We start from the raw sequence: 19,876 nt of genomic DNA on the forward strand, positions 1-19,876 counted from the left end.
AGCACTACGGTTTCCGTGGCCACTGTGCATTCGCGCTTTTGCTCCCTGGCCTCCACCACGCAGTTTATCCCCAGAACTAGAGGCCAGTGGGGAAAAGCCAGGTGGGGAGATTGTGACACCTGGAGGAACTGCAGAGCCCCTTGGCATCTTGACTGGCCCTTCCTTAGGTGTAAAGGCAGGAACTGTTGCTCCTGCTCCCAGGCCACGCAGAAGGGGGACCAACCTGCCAGGAAAGTCAGCTGCAGCTCTAGCGCCCCAGCTTCCTTTGCTTCTCTACACACGAGGGCCCTTAGGGATTGCACCATAGAGGCCAACTTCCACCAGCTACCAACAGGCCCACTACTGCTCACAGAAGGTATTTCTCCAAGGTTACCCCGTCCGCCAACAATAGGGGCAGATTTGGAATACAGAGCCCTGGGCTCATCCTCCAGGGCTGCTTTTACTTCTCTGGGAAGATACCTGCTTCATGGTTTGACCCTTATCCGAATTTCCTACCGTTCAGAGAACATGGAGGAGTTCGCCAACGTCTCCAGAGTGACTCTCCACCTTTAATTGTGAGCGTGACTGTGCAGATCCTTTTCCCTGAAAAGCCTGCATATTGAGAGAAAAATCTTGTCTGCGCCCTTAACCAGAGGTCAGACTGAGAACTAAGTGAGGAGGCCTGCACCAGCCTTTCCTTTTACTATGTGTCTGGGATGTGGCAGGGGACCACCTGTGTTTGGGTCTCTAGCTGGAAGACATTAAGTTGCATTAGTAGCTGCCAGGGCCAGGTGAGCAACAAAGAATCCAGTTCTACTGCTACCTCAAGAATATCCAGAAGGCCCAGCCCTAAAACTCTGAATGTCTGAAAGGCTGAGGAGGGGGAGGTGATTAAAGTTGAGGAGAGGAGGAAGGATTAGAGAACAATGTGAGCCAATTTTTCATGAAAGTATTCCCTGCTGTTCTACAGGGTCCTGTCTGCCTTGAAGAGATCCAGTTGCTGAACTGATAAAGAGGTGGACTGCTTTCCCTGCATGTGTGGAACACAGGAACTGAGGTGACTACTAGGACTGGGATCTGGTTTCAGCTTTGTCTTGGACTTTCTGAGAGACCTTGGCCAATGCCTCTTCCTCTCTGGGACAGTCTATCATCCTATCTCCACAAGGAAGGTGTAAGCTCTATAAGTTCAACTCAATTCTTTGTATAATATTCCATGATGTTTCTTGAAGTTCTATGGCATTCTGTACATCTCCAACAAAAATCAACATTGAACATCACGCCCCAATCCTAGTCCTGGGTCTAAATAAATGGCAGGGAATAGAGAACTACTACTGTCCTAACATGCAACTTTGGTAAGCCTTTTTTCCCTAACCTAAGTTTCCACATCTGGATGGCTATGGAGATATGCTTTCCTGCTCTGCAAAGTACTGATTCTCATTTATTGGGCTCTATGTGGAAATTTCCTTTTCTTTCCCACCACCTCCATCTTAGGTTTCCCTGATGTCTTGTGCCTCTGTTTACTTGCCTTTCTCTCATTTCACTCAGAACCTTGATTCTCTGAATTAGGTCAAGATTATAATTTGGAGAAATCAGTTTACAATTCTGGAGCCCAGGGAAACAAAGGGCTAGTGCAATCTCAGCTGTGGGAACAGAGAGAGAGGAGGTATGCATGGTAGTCTGGGATGAGCCTGAAGTACTTCTGAGTACTGTTGAACTGCTCCTGTCACGAGCCAGTCTGCCAAGCCTTTTGCTAGCCACCAAGCATTCTTCCACAGCAGTCAGTTTTAGGAGTGATAGACATTGGGTTGAGCCCAAAAGAAATAGGGCTTCAAAAAATAAAAGTAGTCTTTAAAATGCTTTAGCATGTGGTCCTGATATTCTTGAGTCTTGGGAGGAGGTATGTGCACATGCACATGCACACACACACACACTCTAAGGGCAAGGGAACATGGGAAGGGGTCCTACAGTTCCTTTAATGTATAGCCCACTCCTCCCCAGGGATGTTATATAGAAAGATGAAGTGTGCATGTAAACTTGTACTTCAAAATTTGTCCTCTCAGCAGGATCCTCAAAGGCCCACTATCCCACGTGGTGACTGATATGTGATCAGTTTATTTGGTCAAGAAAGGGGCTTATGATGGGAAGCGAAATTTTTTCTTAATTAGTTTTGTTTTGTTTGTTTTTACCTGAAAAATGGAGATAATCCCCCTGCTACCCAGCATCTTGTGGAGCAGTGAAAAGCTGATAAAGATGTGCAAGCTGTGTGGACGTAACTCCATAAATGCAGTTAGACAGACTGGGCCACATGATTACAATGACTCTTTCTTCATCAAGTGTTCCATGGGCTCCTCTTCTATGCCACATCCTGTGATTGGTATTAGAAAGAAAGGATACAGTGGTAACCTTCTTGTGGGACCTGGGAATGGTGTTCTGCGACAAGCTGAAGACTAAACCTGAGGCCTGGAAAAGGTGCTCTGGAGCATTGAGGATTAAGAAATTTCTTCTCCCCAGGGAGGGAAGGAGTGTCAGAGAAAAGTTCCATAGAGAATGGCCTTGACAATCAAGTCAAATCAGAGAAGTAGAGGGATAGATTTCTGCCCACATTAAGTTTATTCTTCATGAAAGTAGTACAGTGTAGTGGCTCTGCACCAGACTGCCTGGGCTGGAATGCCAGCATTACCATTTAGAAGCAGTGCAATGTATGCAGGTCAGTTCACCACTCTGAGTCTCAATTTTCTCTATCATGTCATATGTCACAGAGTTGTTATAAGAATAATGAGCATTCCATGTAAAGTGACACACAGCCTGGTATATACAAAGGTCTTTTTTTTTTATTAACTGCTGCTATTATTATTGTTATTATTATTATTTTCCTTCTTATCCAATGTACAGATCCTCAAAGTTATGGAACTCAGAATATGACTTTGAAATCACTGTTTAATGTAAGCAAAAATGAGCCTGTGATTCCTTATGCACAGATTACTTTTGATCATGCAGACCCAGACTGAGTTTCCCAGGACAGAGTCTCTTGTTTTTCTTTATATTCTCAGCACTGAACAGAGTTTAGCAAAAACTCATTGCTGAGCATATGTCTGCTGAACATAAATGAGACATTTTTAGGTCTAATATCAAATTTAGGTGTCAGTACCATCAGTGAAGTGTGATGTTGTCACTCACTGAGCTCCTCCTCTGTGCCAGTTTCTCTGTTAAGTGCCACATTCATCACACAGAATGCCAAGCTAGACATGTTCTGTCTTCAAGGGTAATTGTTAGAGTCTAGTAGGAAGAACACAACCTCAGACAGTGCCCTGCAGTTTCCAACTTGGGGGAGGAATTGTTGGATGGTGTTGACATCTATTGAACTGAGGAATATAGGATTGGGGTTAGGGAAACATATTATTCTGTTTAGGCCATTCTGAGTTTGGCAAGTCAGAAATTCCAACTTTGGGCTGAGTACTTGCCGTTTCCTCTGCCTATGATATTTGTCCTCTGCATATGGACATGATTTGTCCCTCACTTCCTTTAGGTGTCTACTGAAATGCCTCTAATAGTGAGACCTTCCCTAGATTCTTGATACAAAAAATAGCAATCCCAATTCCCACCCCTTTCACTCTCTAATCCTTTAATTGGCCTGTTTTCCTATCCATGGAATTTACCACCTTTTGGCATATAATTTTGTATTGTATCATTTTTTCACTATCTTTTCCCCATCATAACAGAAGCTCCATGAACGCCAACAGACACTGAACAAAACACATATGTAAAATATACAGTATGTCAGATAAATGTGATAGAGAAAAACAGAGGGGGGGAAGAGTGGTGCACTGCTATGAAGAGTGCTGTTTTAAACAGGGAATTCAGGTATACCTCACTGAAAAGGCAACATTCCAGCAAAGACCTGGAGGAATCAAGAAAATAATCCATGAGGACATCTGAAGGAAGAGCCTTCCAGACAGAAGGAACAGGAAGTACAAAAGCCCTGAGGTGGTAATATGCTGGAATGTTAGAGAAAAACAAGGCAGCCAGTATAGCTGTAACAAAGGGAGTGAGGGGCAAAAGTGGTAGGAGAAGAAGCCAGAGAGGGCATGGGGGCAGATGTATGGCTTCATGTGTCAGTTTAAATACTTTAGACTTTGCAGGATTTAGAGCTGAGGAGTCACATGATCTTAGTTAACTGTCTAGGGAATAGTAGCAAGTGAAGCATCAGGGAATTCAGGAAGGAGGCTTTAATAATGATCCAGGTGACAGCTGATAGTGGCTCAAAGCAGTGTAAAATATAAGTGTAAAATAAGAAGTATTTGGATTCTGGATATATGTAGAAGACAGAAATGGCTGAACTTCATAATGACATATGAACCCCCAAATTCCTGAGAGGGACTAAGAGAGCCAGGAGAGCCATCTCTCTCCTGAAGCCAAGGAAGACACTGGAGTTTTATGAAAAATAGTGTTGCCAAGAATGTATCAGATGCTGCTTTGCAGTACAGCAAGATAAAAGTGGAAAATAAATCACTGGATATGGCTCTAGCAATTCACTGGTCATGTGGTCAAGGTCAGTTTAGATCAGAAGTGAGGATATCCACTGGACTACAGTGGGGTATCAAGAGAATTGTTGGTGAGGAAAAGAATATATACAGCCTCCTTGTTCTAGAAGTTTGATTGGAAAGAGGTGGTATGTGTTAATCAGGTTTTCAGCACTGTGACTAAAATACCTAACAAGAATTATTTAGAGAAGGAAATGCTTATTTGGGGCTCATAGTTTTAGAGGTTCTGTTCCTCTGAGCCTGACATGAAGCAGAGCATCATGGTGGAAAGGTGTGACCAAGGTAAGCTGTTAGCTCATGGCAGCAGGGAAGCAGTGAGAGAATCTGGGGAACCAGGACAAAACATAATCCCAAAGGGCATGCCCCCCAGTGACCTATTTCCTCCCACCTACCTACAATCACTACCTAGTAATCCATTCAAATTATTCATCAAATGAATTAGTCCACTTATTAGGTTACAGCTGTCAATCATTTTACCGCTGAAAATATCTGCATTGCCTAACATGAACTTTTTGTGGGACACCTCATATCCAAACCATAACATGGTGGCTAGAGGAGTATCTGAGGTACAGGGTTTTTTTTTGGTTTTTTTTTTTTTTTTTTTTTTTTTTATAAAATGGAAGGAGGTGAGCTTGTTTAAAAGCTAAGAGGAAAAAAGTCAATGTAGTAGAAGACATAGGAGACAGGACAATCGATAGGTTGGGAGTCATAGATAGGGATAGGGAATGGGATCCACAGTGCATATAGATGAGTTAGCCTTGGTTAGGAGGAACCACCAAGACAAGAGGGAAGGATAGGTGGATTCAGGAGAGTTAGTTATTATGGACGTTTGAAGCTGTCGTGCCAAATGTACTCTACCTGTTCTGGGAGGTAGAAAACAATGTTCCCAGTTGACAGTGGGAGTAAAACAATAATGGGGGGGGGAGGTTCAAGCAAGCTTGTTAATATGGGATAAGTTTTAAAATAGCTAATGCAGAGAATGTCTCGTTGATAAAGGCACAGGTGTGTTGTCACCCAAGGATGTATAGCAACCCCATTCTATAATTTTGTGAGATCCTGCTTTCTAGCCATGTTACCTTGGACAAATTACTTAATCTCACTGCACCTCAGTTTCCTCATCTACAAAATGGACATGAGTAAGGCAGGGCAATTGAATTATATGAGTTAATACATTTAAAGTGATTACTGATAATACTTCCTGTCATATAGTAAGTGCTTGCTAGAAAGTATTTGTATTTCTTTTTTAAATCTTATTTTTGGTTGATGAATCTCAAATGTATATATTTATGGTATACAATGTAATGTTTTGATACATGTATAACATGGCAAGATTACATCCAACTAACCCATCATTTTTATGAGATATTGAAATTTAGTTAGTTTAAAATATATAATTCATAGTATTGACTGTAACTACTTTGCTATAAATCGTAAAGCCTATTCTTCCTGTCTAGCTGAAACATAGTTTCTTTTGATTGACAACTACCATTCTGTCCCTCTTTACCACCTCAGTTTCTGATAACCATCGTCCTACTCTTACCTATTTAGATTTCTGTGATAGTCATTTTGATTTATTTTATGCCATTTATCATCCTGGGCTGAGGAGAATACATTGGCTTGCTTCAAAATGAGTGTGCTAGTGAATGAGAGACCAAAGTGATTGAACACAGAATCAACTGATGAATAGATAAGGAAAATGTGGTACGTATAGTCCATAGAATACTATTTAGCTACAAAAGATGAAATCCTGACATTTGTAACCACATAGATGGATCTGAAGATCATTTTGTGAAGTGAAATACACCAGGCACAGAAAAACCATACCACATGCTCTCACTTATTTGTGGAATCCAAAAGAGTCGATCTATTAGAAGTTGAGAGTAGAATGATGATCACCAGAGACTGGGAACAGTAGAGGGGAAGAAAGGACAGGGAGAGGTTGACCAGTGGCTACTTGTTGGGTTTTAACACCAGTCAGTGCCTAGGAAGGCTTGCTGTTCCAGAATGTATCTATTGTTCTAGTTAAGGGGAAGAGAAACTGGTTACTTCCCTCATCTCCAATCATTAGGTGGGAATCAAAGCTAAATGACCTTGATTGTGAAGTAAGGGAATATACTCATAAAATTTCTGAAGAAATCTACACAGGAGGCATACAACTTATCCTATGTTCTCCCTGCTTGTAGGCACAGTGCTGCCCTCCATATTGTCTCTGCCTGCTTTCACCAAGGAATACACAAGTAATAAATGTCTAAACCCTCTCAGTTGATTCCTCCAAGTTCTTTCTTTGGACTTGGTAAGCAATATTCTGGGACTTTTACAGCCCTGGGGTTAATAAGTTCTAAGTTATAGTTAGATAGGAGAAATAAATGCTGCTGTTTTATTGCATATCAGGATGACTATAGATAATGATAATGTACTGTGTATTTCAAAATGCTAGAAGAGTGGATTTTGAATGTTTTCACTAAAAAATGATAAGTGAGGTGGTCATAGTAACACATGCCAATAATCCTAGCTACTCAGGAGGTTGAGGCAGAAGGATCACATATTCCAGGCCAGCCTGCACAACTTAAAAAGACCCTGTCTCAAAATTTAAAAAAATAAGCCAGGAGGTACCTCAGTGGTAGAGCACTTGCATAGCATGCACAATGTTTGAGATTCAATCCCCAGTACCATAAAAACAAAACAAAAGAAAAATAAATGAGGAGATAGATTTGTGTTAACCTGGTGTAAACATTATGCAATGTATACATGTATTGAAACATCACATAGTACCCCAAAATATGTGAATTTTTATGTTTTGTGTATCAGTTAAAAATAAATTTTGAATTTAAAATTGCACTTAAAAAGATAGGCAAGGGAGCGGGTAAATGGAGAGAAAATAGGGTTCATGTGGTACCCAAAATACAGTATTAAAAATAACCAACTCCATTAGATCCTACGCAGGGAAAAGGAGAACTTTGGTTTTCCCATAGCCTATTCATTTACCCCAGGTCCCTTTAGACTATCCCCAGTGCCTAGAACTGCCATCTGCATCTGTACAAAAACGTTCTACCTAACAGAATTGTTCTGAGAAGTAAGTGAAATTATGGACGTGCAAATAACTTGTAGGCAAATTACTCTATCCCTACAAGACAGTGATAAAGTTAATGCTGCCAGATTTGTCAGAGAACATGTTCTCCATATGGTCAGTAAGTCATTCGTATGATTATACATGTCCCATTCTAAGAGCTGAAATATTTAATCCAAAAGACAAGGATATTCACCACCCTCTCAAGTATAGGGCCTAGCAATAGCTCCTGTTCAAATACACCCAGCTGGAGCCAAACTGAACTTGTTACCCAAACTTACCTGCTTTTTTCCACTTCTATACTTTTACTCAATTAGTTCCCCCCAATTAATATGGTTTCTCTTTCTTTCGATAAATAAAATCCTTTCTACCATTCAAAGCCAAGATTAAGTATCACCTCCTCCATCAAGCTTTCAGTAAATTTAGCAGGTAAAGAGGATGTCTGTGATTTCTGGAGTTACATGGGCCATTTTGCACTTTGAATCTAAACTTTGGGAGACGTTTTCCTGAAAAAAAGAAATTTCCCATTAGAAGAGAATGCAGAATGCTTGATGGAATGTGCAAAGCAGAGCCAAGACACAGGTTTATGGTAATGTCAGGAGGAAGAGAGAGTTATCTTGGTCCACTTGTGTTACTATAACAAAATGCCTTAGATGAGGTAATTTATAAACAACAGACATGTATTACATACAGCTATGGAGTCTGGGAAGCCTAAGATCAAGGCAGCAGCAGATTCTGTGTTTGATGAGAGCACATTCCTCCTAGTTGGTGCCAACTAAGTGTCCTCATATAGCAAAAGGGGAAGAGAGCTCACTGGAGCCTCTTTTATAATCCTATTCATGAGAGTTAGGCCCTTGTAACTTAATCATTTCCCAGAGGTCCCACCCACAATACCATCACACTGAGGACTAGGTTTTAACATTTGAATTTAGGCATACCTCAACATTCAGACAATAGCAGGAGGGAAGGAGGAAGATGAAATGATGGGGAGAAGGAAAAAATATAAAGGAAGGTCAGGAAGAGACAAAGAAAAAGAGAAAAGGAGGGAGGAATGGGGCCTTAGGGCTAACCTGAACTGCTTAACACTAAGTTTTCCTAAAAGCTGGTGGGAGTATCTAAGAAAATGGGGATACTAAGCTCTCACTTGGGATCAGTGCCAAATAAGGGGAAGTTTTGCTCCAGGAACAGTAACATCACTTCTGCTTCCTATTCATACTTCCTAGGAAAAATCGACTTGGAAGATTCATTGTCAAAACTTAAGTTTTAAGTCTTAAGTTTTAAGTCTTAAGACGATTCATTTCAACCCCTGACCCATTGTCTAGATGGGAATGATGAGGCCTAAGAAAGAGAAAGAACTAAGGCACCAGACCTTGAGGTCATCTCTGCCAACCAGCAGAACAGACAACTGGAAGAATAGCTGGGAGTAGTCTGGGAGAGTTGGGCCACCAATAACCGGCATTAAACTTTGTCATGTTGTCAGTTCCCTTGTGTAGAAAATGAGGCTGTTTCAACCCTTCCTCTTTGCCTAATATTTGGTAGACTCCTATAATGTTCTCAAATTCGAGTCCTTTAAAATACCCAGAATATCCACATGTTTTCATTCAGTCAGAATCTGTCCCACATGTCATGGGGGAGACTATCCTGGCTGGGCTCCATTTGAAGGGTGTATTTTACCAAGGGCCTATAGACAGAGCTGCTGAATTTGACCAAGGCCCAAAGACCTTGACTAGTGGAACAGGTGGCAGGGCCAGGAGTGGGGTCCTGGACAAACCACCCCTTAGGAACCCAGACTGAAATATGGGGTGTCTTCCTGTTATGGTGGTACATGCCTGTAATCCCAGCAACTCAGGAGACTGAGGCAGGAGGATCATGAGTTCAAAGCCAGCCTCAGCAAGAGTGAGGCACTAAGTAACTCAGTGAGACCCTGTCTCTAAATAAAATGCAAAATAACACTGGGAATGTGGCTCAGTTGTCAAGTGCCCCTCAGTTCAATTCCTGGTAACCTCCTTCCCACAAAAAAAAATATAAAATATCTTCCCTGAAGCCCTCCATGTTTACAGTCCTTCAACTCTCACACTCCTTGTAGATAAAGTGTTGCACTACTCTCCAAAATACTTAAGAATGAAAATCTGTAAGCAGAATGGGGCAGGAGCAGGGATATGTCCAGTTTTTTTTTTCCTTACTACCTGAAGTCTGTCAGGATATAATAGCAAGGAAGAATGGGAGAGTTGGAAGAGGGGAGAGACAAGTCAGTTTAAGCCCCATGTCCTGTTTCCCTTTCCCCATGATAGGGGACCATGATATACAGGACTGGCAAGGAAGCTACAGGGAAGACCTCTAAACGTCTAAGGTGCTTCCTGGGTGCAGATTATCAGGGCTCTTCTCATATACCCCTTCATCTTGTATCCCTTTCACTACTCATCCATGTCCTCATCCACAGTTGTACAGGAGAAATACAAGAAGGTCTTTTGGAAAGATAAGGTTTAACAAAACAAAGGTGCTAGATTTGGGTGGACAACTGTGTTGGTCCAGGGCCTGTTTGCCTCTGTCCCCTGCCCTTCTTCACATCTCTACATCATGGGGGTAGAAGTCTGAATACTTGTAGGCTACATTTCCTAGGCTCCCAAGTCAGTTAACTTCTGACTTAGTTCAAGCAATGGGAGGAATTGATGAGAGAACAGGAAAAATGAAGCCTGCCTTCTGGCCTCAGGTGGCGGTTCTGCTGTGTCTCTATGGTTTCTGTTATCAACATACTTGCAGTTCTGCTATGTGAATCCAGCTCTAGGCTCAGATCACACACCTCCCACTGTGTCTCTATTCTTTATTTCCTACTGCTCTGTACTGTATCTCAAGGGGACTGACCTCTGTAAGTTGTTCCCCAGGAACTTAAATTAGTTGACTTCCATTTTCTCCAGGGAAAGAAGCATTAAAGACATACTGGAGGGAAGGAAGGAGGAAAAGGAAAGGGTATTTCTTCCTTTCTTGTGCTGTGGACAACCTGTCTTCTCTATGGGTCTAGCTGTCGTGGACATATCTGTGATGCTTTCTTCCAGGTGATCCTTGTCCCTGTCCTCTGGAGATACCCCTCTAGTCTGGGGGTAATGTTATCTACCTGCTGTCACTAATCTCTGGGTTACTTTTTTGTCCTGTTTGGATTCTCAGCCTATTAGCTATGTAACCAATTTATTTTCTGCATTAAATTATCTGATTCTCTGTCATAAATTATTTGTTGGTTGTTTGCCTAGTTGATTTTTTTTTGTGTGTGGTACTGGGGATTGAACCCAGGTCCTTGTGCATGTGAAGCAAGCACTCTATGGACTGAGCTCTATCCCCAGCTGATTTTTTTTTTGGTACTGGAGATTGAACCCAGGGGTGCTTAAGCACTGTGCCACATCCCCAGACCTTTTTTTCTATTTTTAGAGACAGGGTCTAGCTAAGTTGCTTAGGGCCTTGCTAAGTTGCTGAGGCTGGCTTTAAACTTGCAATCATTCTGAGCTACTGGGGTTACAGGTGTGTACCACCATGCCTGGCTTCCCAATTGATCCTGACTACATAGTGGACTAGTGGAAATGCAGCTTATAATTCAAGGTTACTGAATGGGAGGCACCTTGGTCATTTGCTTTATAAAGTAGTAAGAGACCAGTGAACAACCCCTGAAAACTTGCCTTGTAGCATCCAGAAAAGTGAAGGGAGTCACAGGACCAGGCAAGCTGATGATGCTACCCTTGGATGCTACCACTTGGATTCTTCAGGATCTGTCATATAGGGCAATGAAGCTCCAAACTCTTTAGAGGGCCTTGGTTGAGCAGGTGCAGCCATTAGGTTAATTTTCTCTTATTTTTTTAGTGGCCAAGACTCCTCTATCTGGCAGATACCAGGTCAGTACCATCCTATCCCATAGCCAATCAGACCCCTTTTCTTACCACCCCCAACATACATGTCAGACATAGTATCCACCAAGACTTATTTTGCTGATGATTTAATAGTGGAGGATAATATGGGAGAGAAGCTCCAATTGAGTGGGTTGTCATGCCCTACAGCTACCTGGGTTTTGGAGGCATCGTGGGTTGCTTGGAACATTGCAAGATCACGGTTTGTATTTGAGGTAACTAATCAACACAGGGGGAATATCCAGCTGGTCGATGGCTTGTAGCTGGCCGGCCTGGTGCAGGACTCTGCGGGTAACTAAACGGGCCTGGGATAGGAGTGACCGTGGAATGGCTATAGCAAGGAGAAACAGGTCATGAGGAGAAAGTCTCAATGTAATTCTGGGCAAGCTATATCCTCCTTTCCCTGTCTGTCACAGCCTTAACATCTTCTCCTTCTAAGAAATGTCCCCTTCCCCACTCCCAAGGCATGGTATCATGGGAATGCACTGAGGTAGAGAGCCTGCTCAAGGTCAGAAAAAAGTCATTGCAGAGCCAGGACCAGAAATTGAACATGTGGTCCCTCCATTCCATCTTAGTGACTCTTTCTTAAATAACATTGAATCAGTAACTTCTTCTCCACTAAGGACCCAGGAGAAGGAGAAAATTGGAGTTTTCTTCAACTCATCCTCGAGGACTGGTTTGAAGAGTGATTTGGGACCCTGGGACCTACAAGCTAGGAGGCCTATGGGGCTGGTCTGCTCACTCACCTCGGGCCTGCATCAGCAATGCAACACCTTTATCGTCTTGAGAGGTCAGGCCCAGAGGGATAGATGGAAGGTAGATGTTAGCACCAAAGTCAATTAACAGCTGAATATACTCTGGATCACAATTATGGTAAAGGCAGGTGTCAATAAGGGTGCGGGGCTCTGGAACACGAGCCAGTAGGTCCTGGTCAGTGCAGTTGTAATCAGGATCTGCTCCATGGAGCAAAAGCAGACGGAAACAGTCCAGGTGCCCATAGACTGCGGCCAAATAGAGAGGGCCAGAACATGAAGCTATATTTGATGCCCACACTGGTAGTTTTGCCTTGACATTGGGCTCTGCGCCATGGCTTAGGAGCTCCTGCAGGATGTCAACAGCACCATCACGGGCAGCTGTGAGCACAGGAGAACAGTTGTTGTAGATGCTACCTCCAGGACATGCACCAGCTTCTAAAAGCACACGCACACAGTCCAGATGGCCATGACTGACGGCGGTGAATAGTGGTGTCTGTGCCTTGACGTCTAAGCTGTCAACATCAGCACCATGTGCCAGGAGGACCTGCAAACAGCTCAAGTGTCCACGGGAAGCAGCCAAGCGCAGTGGTGTCCCATGAACACCCCAGCCACTCCTGCTGTTGATGAAACGTTTGTAACACTCCTGGCGTAGAAGTTGATCCAAGGTATAGGAGTCATTGTCATATACTGCTTGATGGAGAGCCTGCTTTTCCCCTGTGTCTGTGTCCTCCTCCTCTCTTTCGGGCTGCAGGAGGGAGAAGATCTTAGTGACGTCCATGAGGTTCATCTTGACTGATTTTAACAGGACTACTTTCATTACAAGGAGGAAGATATGCCAGATCTGTGGGTAATAAAAAGAGGGGAGAGTCTGAGGGTCCTTATGAAAAACCTGGAATGCCAGTTTCCACTCTAACCTCTTGCTCCCTGCCTTTCATCATCAAGGTCTCCTGCTTCTCACTCCTACTTCCATTATCTTATTTCAAGCCCCAGTAATAGTTCTCAAAACAGGTCAGACCATTTCAGAGCTTGGTTCCTTTGCATATGTTTTTCTGCCTGCCCCTCAAACTCCTACTTCTGGGAAGCCTTCCCTGACCTCTTCCTGCTCAGGAATTCCAAAAGATGACAATTAGATTCCACCTATGAATTTGTATATGACATTTTCACTTACTTGTGCTTTTATTAATATATAAACTCCAGGGTGAAGACCCTGTATCCCTCTTTTATTCCTCTACTCCCAATAGGGCCTATATAATGGGTGAGGATTTGGTAGATGCATCTTCCTCATACCAAAATGTGTGGATTATTGAAGTGACTTGGGCCCAGCAGTTGCTAGACCAGTACAATAGTGCTTTGTAGTGTCAAGCTGTCATTCCTGAGTGTTCTAACATCAGTCTCATGAGTCAGATCCTCAGCTCCAACTTTTGACCTTTTAGATGAAGTTCACTTTTTCACAATTACTCATATCTAACCAAATCTCCCTCTCTCAAGCTTTCTGTAACCTCTCAGACTCAGGTCCCATGCTTCCCAAATACAGATGCCCAGAAAATGAAGGTTGAATGACATTTACTGATTAAATGAAGGGGTGGCAATACAATATACACACTTCAAGTAAAATAAAGGCAAGAGATGGCAATAGAAGTTTCCAGAGCAAGTTCCCTCTGATATGTTTCTTCCCCAGAACCACTGCAAGCAAGGAGTCCCTTTGATTGCCAACACTCCCTCAGAATATACTGCATCTCCATCTTTCTGATTTGAGCCTTTACCCATCCTTTCTGCCAATTCCAGCCTAGAGACATGACACAACCCTCAACTCTTCTCTCCTTATAGTCTTCAGGACCCACAAGTTCACTCAGGAACCAATGATAGACTTATTTTAACCCCTGACTTACCAGTCCTATTCCTAGTTCTCCAAACTCAAGTTTACTCACCTCAATTTGTAATGTCATCGGGGTGAGCTGGTAGGTTTTCCAGAGCTCAAATCTCCCTACTCTCCCATACCCTGCAGCCGAGGTCTCAGGGCCTCACACCTCCTTTTATTCACTATCCACCCCACCCCTCTTTGTTAGCTGGGGACCTCAAGTACCCACCTCATAGAAAGCAAATTGTGAGGTGGGTGGGTGGGGTCACCCTCAACTTTAGGTTCCTCCTCACCTGGCTGCATCAACTCCATATATAGTCTGATTATTCATTCTCTGGTTACAATGGGAATAGGACCTTGGAGATAAGGTGGAATTAGGTTTGTAGCTCAGTACCCCCAATTCCTAGCGTGTAACCTTTGGCAATATCTTCCCTTCTTTGTGTATCATTTTCCTCATTTATAAGATAGAAACAATAGTACATGCTTCCTAGAGTTTTTAGAAGGAAGAGAACTGTCAATATATTAGATCTTCAAAAGTGACCTTTTATCTGCACCTTCAATCTCTTTTCACTGACTTCTCCCCCTCAACTATCTTAGGAAACAGCCGCCCAGAACTTTTATAGTTCTTTGTCTCACATGTCTGGCTACATTTCTCTACGTCTCTCCCTTCTTTACCAAATGGATCCAATTATTTACTGTCTGTTTTCCTACTCCCTATTCACTTCTCTATTCTCTGCAGTCTGGCTCTACCCATCTTGATCACATATGGAGAAAGCTCTTTAAAAGGCCATATTTGTGGCTAAATCCAGTGTATGTTTCTCAGATCTTTCCTTTCTGACTTTTTCTAGGACATCTTTCCCTACTGACCATGTCTTCCCATAAACCCATCCCTCAGCTTTCTTACCAGCACACTCTCATTCTCTCTTCCATCATCTGCTCTCCAGTCTCCAGAGCTTTAGTTCCTACCTTTATTCTGATGATTTCAAGACTATCACTCCAAGCCACTTCCCATCCCCTAGTTCTCTTTTCATCTCCAAGCGTGTATCCACAGAATTCTACAGGTACTTCAAAGTCACCACCACTACCACCAAACTTAATCCACATGTCAGTTCCTCACCATGTACCTGGTCAACTTAAATTTAAAACCCCAAAACCCAACTGAGTCTTCTTACTTTTTTGCCTCATTCACATCCAATCCCATTCAGTCTTTTGGATTTTACCTTCTCTAGACCTCCATCCATTCCATCCTATTTCCATCTTCAGTGGGGACCTTTATCTAGGCCTCCACCATCTTTTGCCACACAGTTACAGTAGTCTTCTAGGTAGTTTCCCTTTTTGATATTTTCTCCATATTGTGGCTAACATGATAATTTAAGAATACAAATCTGTTTCGATTACATAGAGGGAAATGAGAGGGAGGAGGGGGCATGAAAAATCATGGAATGAGAGACATCATTGCTCTATGTACATGTATGATTACATGAATGATATGAATTTGGATCGTGCACAACCATAGAAATGAAATGATGTACTCCATTTGTGTACAATGAATCAAAATGCAGTCTGTAAAAATAATTTAAAAATTTCCTAAAAAAAATACAGATCTGGTCTGTACCAATCCTCTGTTTTAAATCCCTTAATGATTCCCGTTTTTTTCTTAGGGCACAGCCCAAAAGACTTGGCCATGCGCATTGATCTTGGCCAACTGCTCCAGCCTCACTTCTTACTACTCTTCTACTTAAAATCTGAAATCCAGTGATAAAAGAAGAAAATGATGGTTCTCCATATACATTGTGCTTCTTTCTGCCACATACATTTCCTTCTGCTGTTACTACCTCCTGAGTGTGCTTATTGTACTGTAGCAGTCATCATATTGTATTGTAATTGCTATATAGGTCTGTTTTGCTCCCAGGGTACATGGAGGAGCCATATGGGATAGAGATAAACCACTGCTTGCCTGCTTTTATCACAGCTCTACCACTTAGTAACTCTGTGACCTAGGGCAGATCATTTAATCTAGATGTTCCCATTTTTTCATTTCTAAGGAGAGGATAATAATAGTACCTTTTTGGAGTGTTGTTAGGATTGAATGAGTTAATACAAAATAATTGCTTAGAATAGTGCCTGAACATAGTTCTCAATCACTATTTTTACTATGATGATGATTCTTACTTAGGTCTTCAATTTCTATGTCTATCACTCCCTACTTAATGTTCTCCCTCAGAGCTGTGATAGATTTTATAGATCTTGTAAGTAATTTAATGTTATTTCTTCAAATGAGTGATGGGAAAACCAAGGTTCAGAGGGGAGCAGGAACATTCACAAGGTCACATAGCTGTTATTGTTAGTTGTCTCATTTTCAAAAACCCAGAACACACCTATAATCTTGTGCTGTTCATAGCTATTTTATGTGGTGGGATGGGTAATATCATCCCAGTTTTGTGAGTGATAGAAACTATGACCAGAGAAGGAAAATGGTTTGCTAGGTGACTTATATTAAGGCAATACCAGAGCCAGATAGAATTCAGGTTTTTCTGCTCCCCATCCTGTTCTTTATATTGCAATTTGAAATGCAAATAGGACCCCTCCCCCTTCCTTCAAGCAAAGTTGCATTGCAGCTCCCAATATCCTCAGATTTTGAGTGTCATAATGAATTCCACAGGCTTTGGTATTGGAAGATTTTTTTATGAATTGTTTCTTCTGACAGCTGGTTGGGGATCCCTTCTTACTATTTTATTTTGGGGACTTGGGTCTGGGAAGATGAAAAAGCAGGGTACAATAGAGGGAAATGATGAAACTTTCACCTAGGATATAACATGAGCCCACAGCAGAGCCCATATAATGAACCCCCAGAGGGAGATCAAGCCATGACTGCCTTTACAATGGCACTTGAGTAACTGCATTAGATGTAGAAAAGAAAATCCAGCTAATCTATTGTCTAACCACACCTTGTTGTGGTTTATTAATCAAAGAGCTATATTGTGCCCACTGTATATAAGGAGTCCCTTGCTAAACCCAAAATTTCAGGAGTTTTTAAACCTTTTTTGGTAAATTGGCCCAGGTGAAGCCAACTTCTTTCACTATGTTTTTAGTGAATAAAAATAAAATACATAGGGTAAAAGGAAACCAAATATATTAAAATACCATTATTAAAGTGATATAAAACCACATGATATAGTAATAGATGTTATTTATTAACATAATAAATAATATCTTATAATTTCTAAGTGGAGATGTGTGTAAATGACATTTCAAGATCTCTGCCACACTGTAATATGATATGAAATGTCTGTGATTTCTTCTGGTAACCAAGTTACAGGAACTGGTAACTACAGCCATTTACTGCCTGTATTTGTCCTTGGTAAATTTCAGTTACAGGTTTCTGGTTAGAGGGCAAAAGGTAATTATTTGCCCTTTCAAATCTCTGATCCCTTTGTTTTTCATCTAAGGCCCTCTCAGGATCTATGAATCCATGCAAAAACGCTTATAGGAGAGTTTTGTTTCTGTAGGACCTAGCACACTCCTTCAAGCATTAGAAGACAATTTTTAAGTCTCACCTTCCTCCACCCATGCTGTTAAGCTCTGGCCTTATGCCTTTAAGCCCACTATGCTACACAGACCCCCCCCACACACAGTCTTGGAAACACCATACAAGGACAAAAACCTTTACCTTCTCCGTAGTATATAACATCAAATGCTCACAAGAAAGTAGGTCCATGTAGATGCAAGAGCCTGAGCAGACACACCTTCTTGGGACAAACAAGGCAGAAAGCTGTCATGTTATTCTTCCTCCCTTATGAGGGTTTTTGCCTACAGACCTCCCAAGCAATCCCAGGTCCCAGACTCTAGAAATGGCAGGCTCTTAGGCTATAGATACTCACAGGACTTTGGTCTGAGGCCACGCTGATCTGGGTCACTTCTTCTTGACTTCTTCAGTGCTCCTGGGCCCTGGTGGACCCTGAATGGGGAGCCCCTACTGCCCCAGGCTACAGCAGGAGGGGCCCTCTGCCTTCACTGTTAGCAACCCAGCATAAAAGCTCGTAGTTGGTTTCAAGTCTGACTTGGTCCAGTGGGCTAATTTTAGGCTATCCTCCACCCCCACTCCGGAAGCCGTGTTATCTTACCAGTGCCTTTCTGGGAGCTATCCCAGCTAGAGGGGGTGGCCAGCCAAAGGGAAGTCCTGGAAGAACTAACTGACAGACAGGTGCTTGGGGAGGTTAGGGCTTCTGTTCGGAGCACGTCCTCATATACCCTGCTCCACCACTAAAATGCACACAGAGGTGAGGTCTATGAACTATGGAAGTTCCCACCTCTTTGCCGAAAGGCCTGAGAAGGCTCAGCTTCACCTAGCACACCGTCATCTGCGCTGGAGCTTCTTTAATTTCTACAAATTTAATCTCTCCACATTTCCTTTCCCCCTTCTTTAGGACCTAGTAACATAGTGCCCTTCATTCTTCCCCAATTCCCGAGAGTGAGATAGGGAGAAGGACATAAAAGCTTCCTCACTGATGGTGGTCCATTTTCAGAATATATAAGGTAGACTGAATTGGACACAAATGTAGCCATTTTAATTATAGCCCTTCCCTTTGCCAGCCCTAACTTAAATATTAGCCAATTGCATAGAGCGTAGCGCGAACTCCTCCAATGGGATGAAGGACAGAGCTACCCTAGGGAGACTGGCTAGTCAGATTCTGGTACCATGCCTTTCTGGTAGAAGTAAATGGTTGCCTTGCCCACCCACTTTCGAACAGTGTTTGATTTTTTGCAGCACCTCAGTATTTGTAACCATTTTGGCACCTGGTATGAGGCTCCATACATTACTTGGGGTTGTGGGGAACTCCCCTTCTCAGAGCTAAAGCATCCCACTGCCTTCTTGTGGTGGCCTCAGAGCAGGGGAAGAAACTGCCATCCCTGAGGCCCATGAAGCACCCAAAATCTGAAGTGGATCAGATGTGGATAGGCAATTCAGGGAGAGGGATCAAGCAATCACCGCAGTGATCAAGCAATTACCGCAGAGATCAGGTAACGCTGGGCATGGACCAAGGTAGGAAAATCTGTTCTCTAGCTTGGTTGTCAGGACATCCTGGAAATTATGTGAGTGTGATGAGATGTGAATGCAAGAAATCCCAAAAGAGGGGGTTGAGACTCTATTCAGAAACACAAGGTTATTCCCAGGAAAATGGGATGGGGGTATGTAAGGCTTAGTAAGTAGGATTGAGCATACAGGGGCCCAGAATATACAAGAAACCTACAATAAATTGGGGGTTGACCTACAAAAAGTGGGGAATAAAATTTCTAGGCCTATGGACAGGAAAGAACAATGAACAGATACCATATGTACAAATTTTTTCGTCTGAGCCCATTTCATGTCTGGGTCATACTATAAAAATATGTGACAGGGTCTATTTTATTTATTTATTTTTTTTTGATACTGGGGATTGAACCCAGGGGTGCTTAACCATTGAGCCACATTCCCAGACTTTATGTATATAAAGTGTGCATATATATATATATATATATATGTGTGTGTGTGTGTGTGTGTGTGTGTGTGTGTGTGTGCATATATATATATATATATATTTTTTGAGACAGGGTCTTACTAAGTTGCCTAGGTATTTGCTAAGTTGCTAAGACTGGCTTCAAGCTCACAATCCTCCTACCTCAGGCTCCTGAGACACTAGCATTACAGGTATGCACCACTGTAATGGGCAAGGCTTTAATCTGTGTATTGTATGTTGTGTCTGTATATGTGCTCATGACTATCTCATGTACATGATATTAAATTT

At 42.4% G+C, this 19,876-nt stretch overlaps 1 protein-coding gene across 2 annotated transcripts; it reads right to left on the reverse strand.

The window, feature by feature from the left end:
• Nucleotides 1-2,195: 2,195 nt before the first annotated feature.
• Asb12 (ankyrin repeat and SOCS box containing 12) lies at nucleotides 2,196-18,125 on the reverse strand. Of its 2 annotated transcripts, none has more exons than XM_047536610.1 (3): nucleotides 17,972-18,125; nucleotides 12,224-13,073; nucleotides 2,196-2,344 (listed from the first exon to the last, which is right to left on the reverse strand). In XM_047536610.1, the coding sequence occupies exons 2-3, from the start codon at nucleotides 13,047-13,049 to the stop codon at nucleotides 2,289-2,291; spliced, it is 882 nt and encodes a 293-aa protein (XP_047392566.1). In that variant the 5' UTR covers nucleotides 13,050-13,073; nucleotides 17,972-18,125; the 3' UTR covers nucleotides 2,196-2,288. The 2 variants fall into 2 exon arrangements, with proteins under 2 accessions (XP_047392566.1, XP_047392565.1); XM_047536609.1 differs by lacking the exon at nucleotides 2,196-2,344 and adding an exon at nucleotides 11,551-11,808.
• Nucleotides 18,126-19,876: the final 1,751 nt, after the last annotated feature.

This window comes from Sciurus carolinensis, chromosome X (genome assembly GCF_902686445.1).
Source record: "Sciurus carolinensis chromosome X, mSciCar1.2, whole genome shotgun sequence".
NCBI lineage: Eukaryota > Metazoa > Chordata > Mammalia > Rodentia > Sciuridae > Sciurus > Sciurus carolinensis.

Bases quoted from the DNA above. Each gene is read 5' to 3' on its own strand.
- Asb12 (XM_047536609.1), bottom strand. From the start codon at position 13,049: ATGAAAGTAGTCCTGTTAAAATCAGTCAAGATGAACCTCATGGACGTC. The intron at 11,809-12,223 runs GTGAGTGAGCAG...TCCTTGCTATAG, and splicing joins ATTGCTGATGCAGGCCCGAG to CCATTCCACGGTCACTCCTA.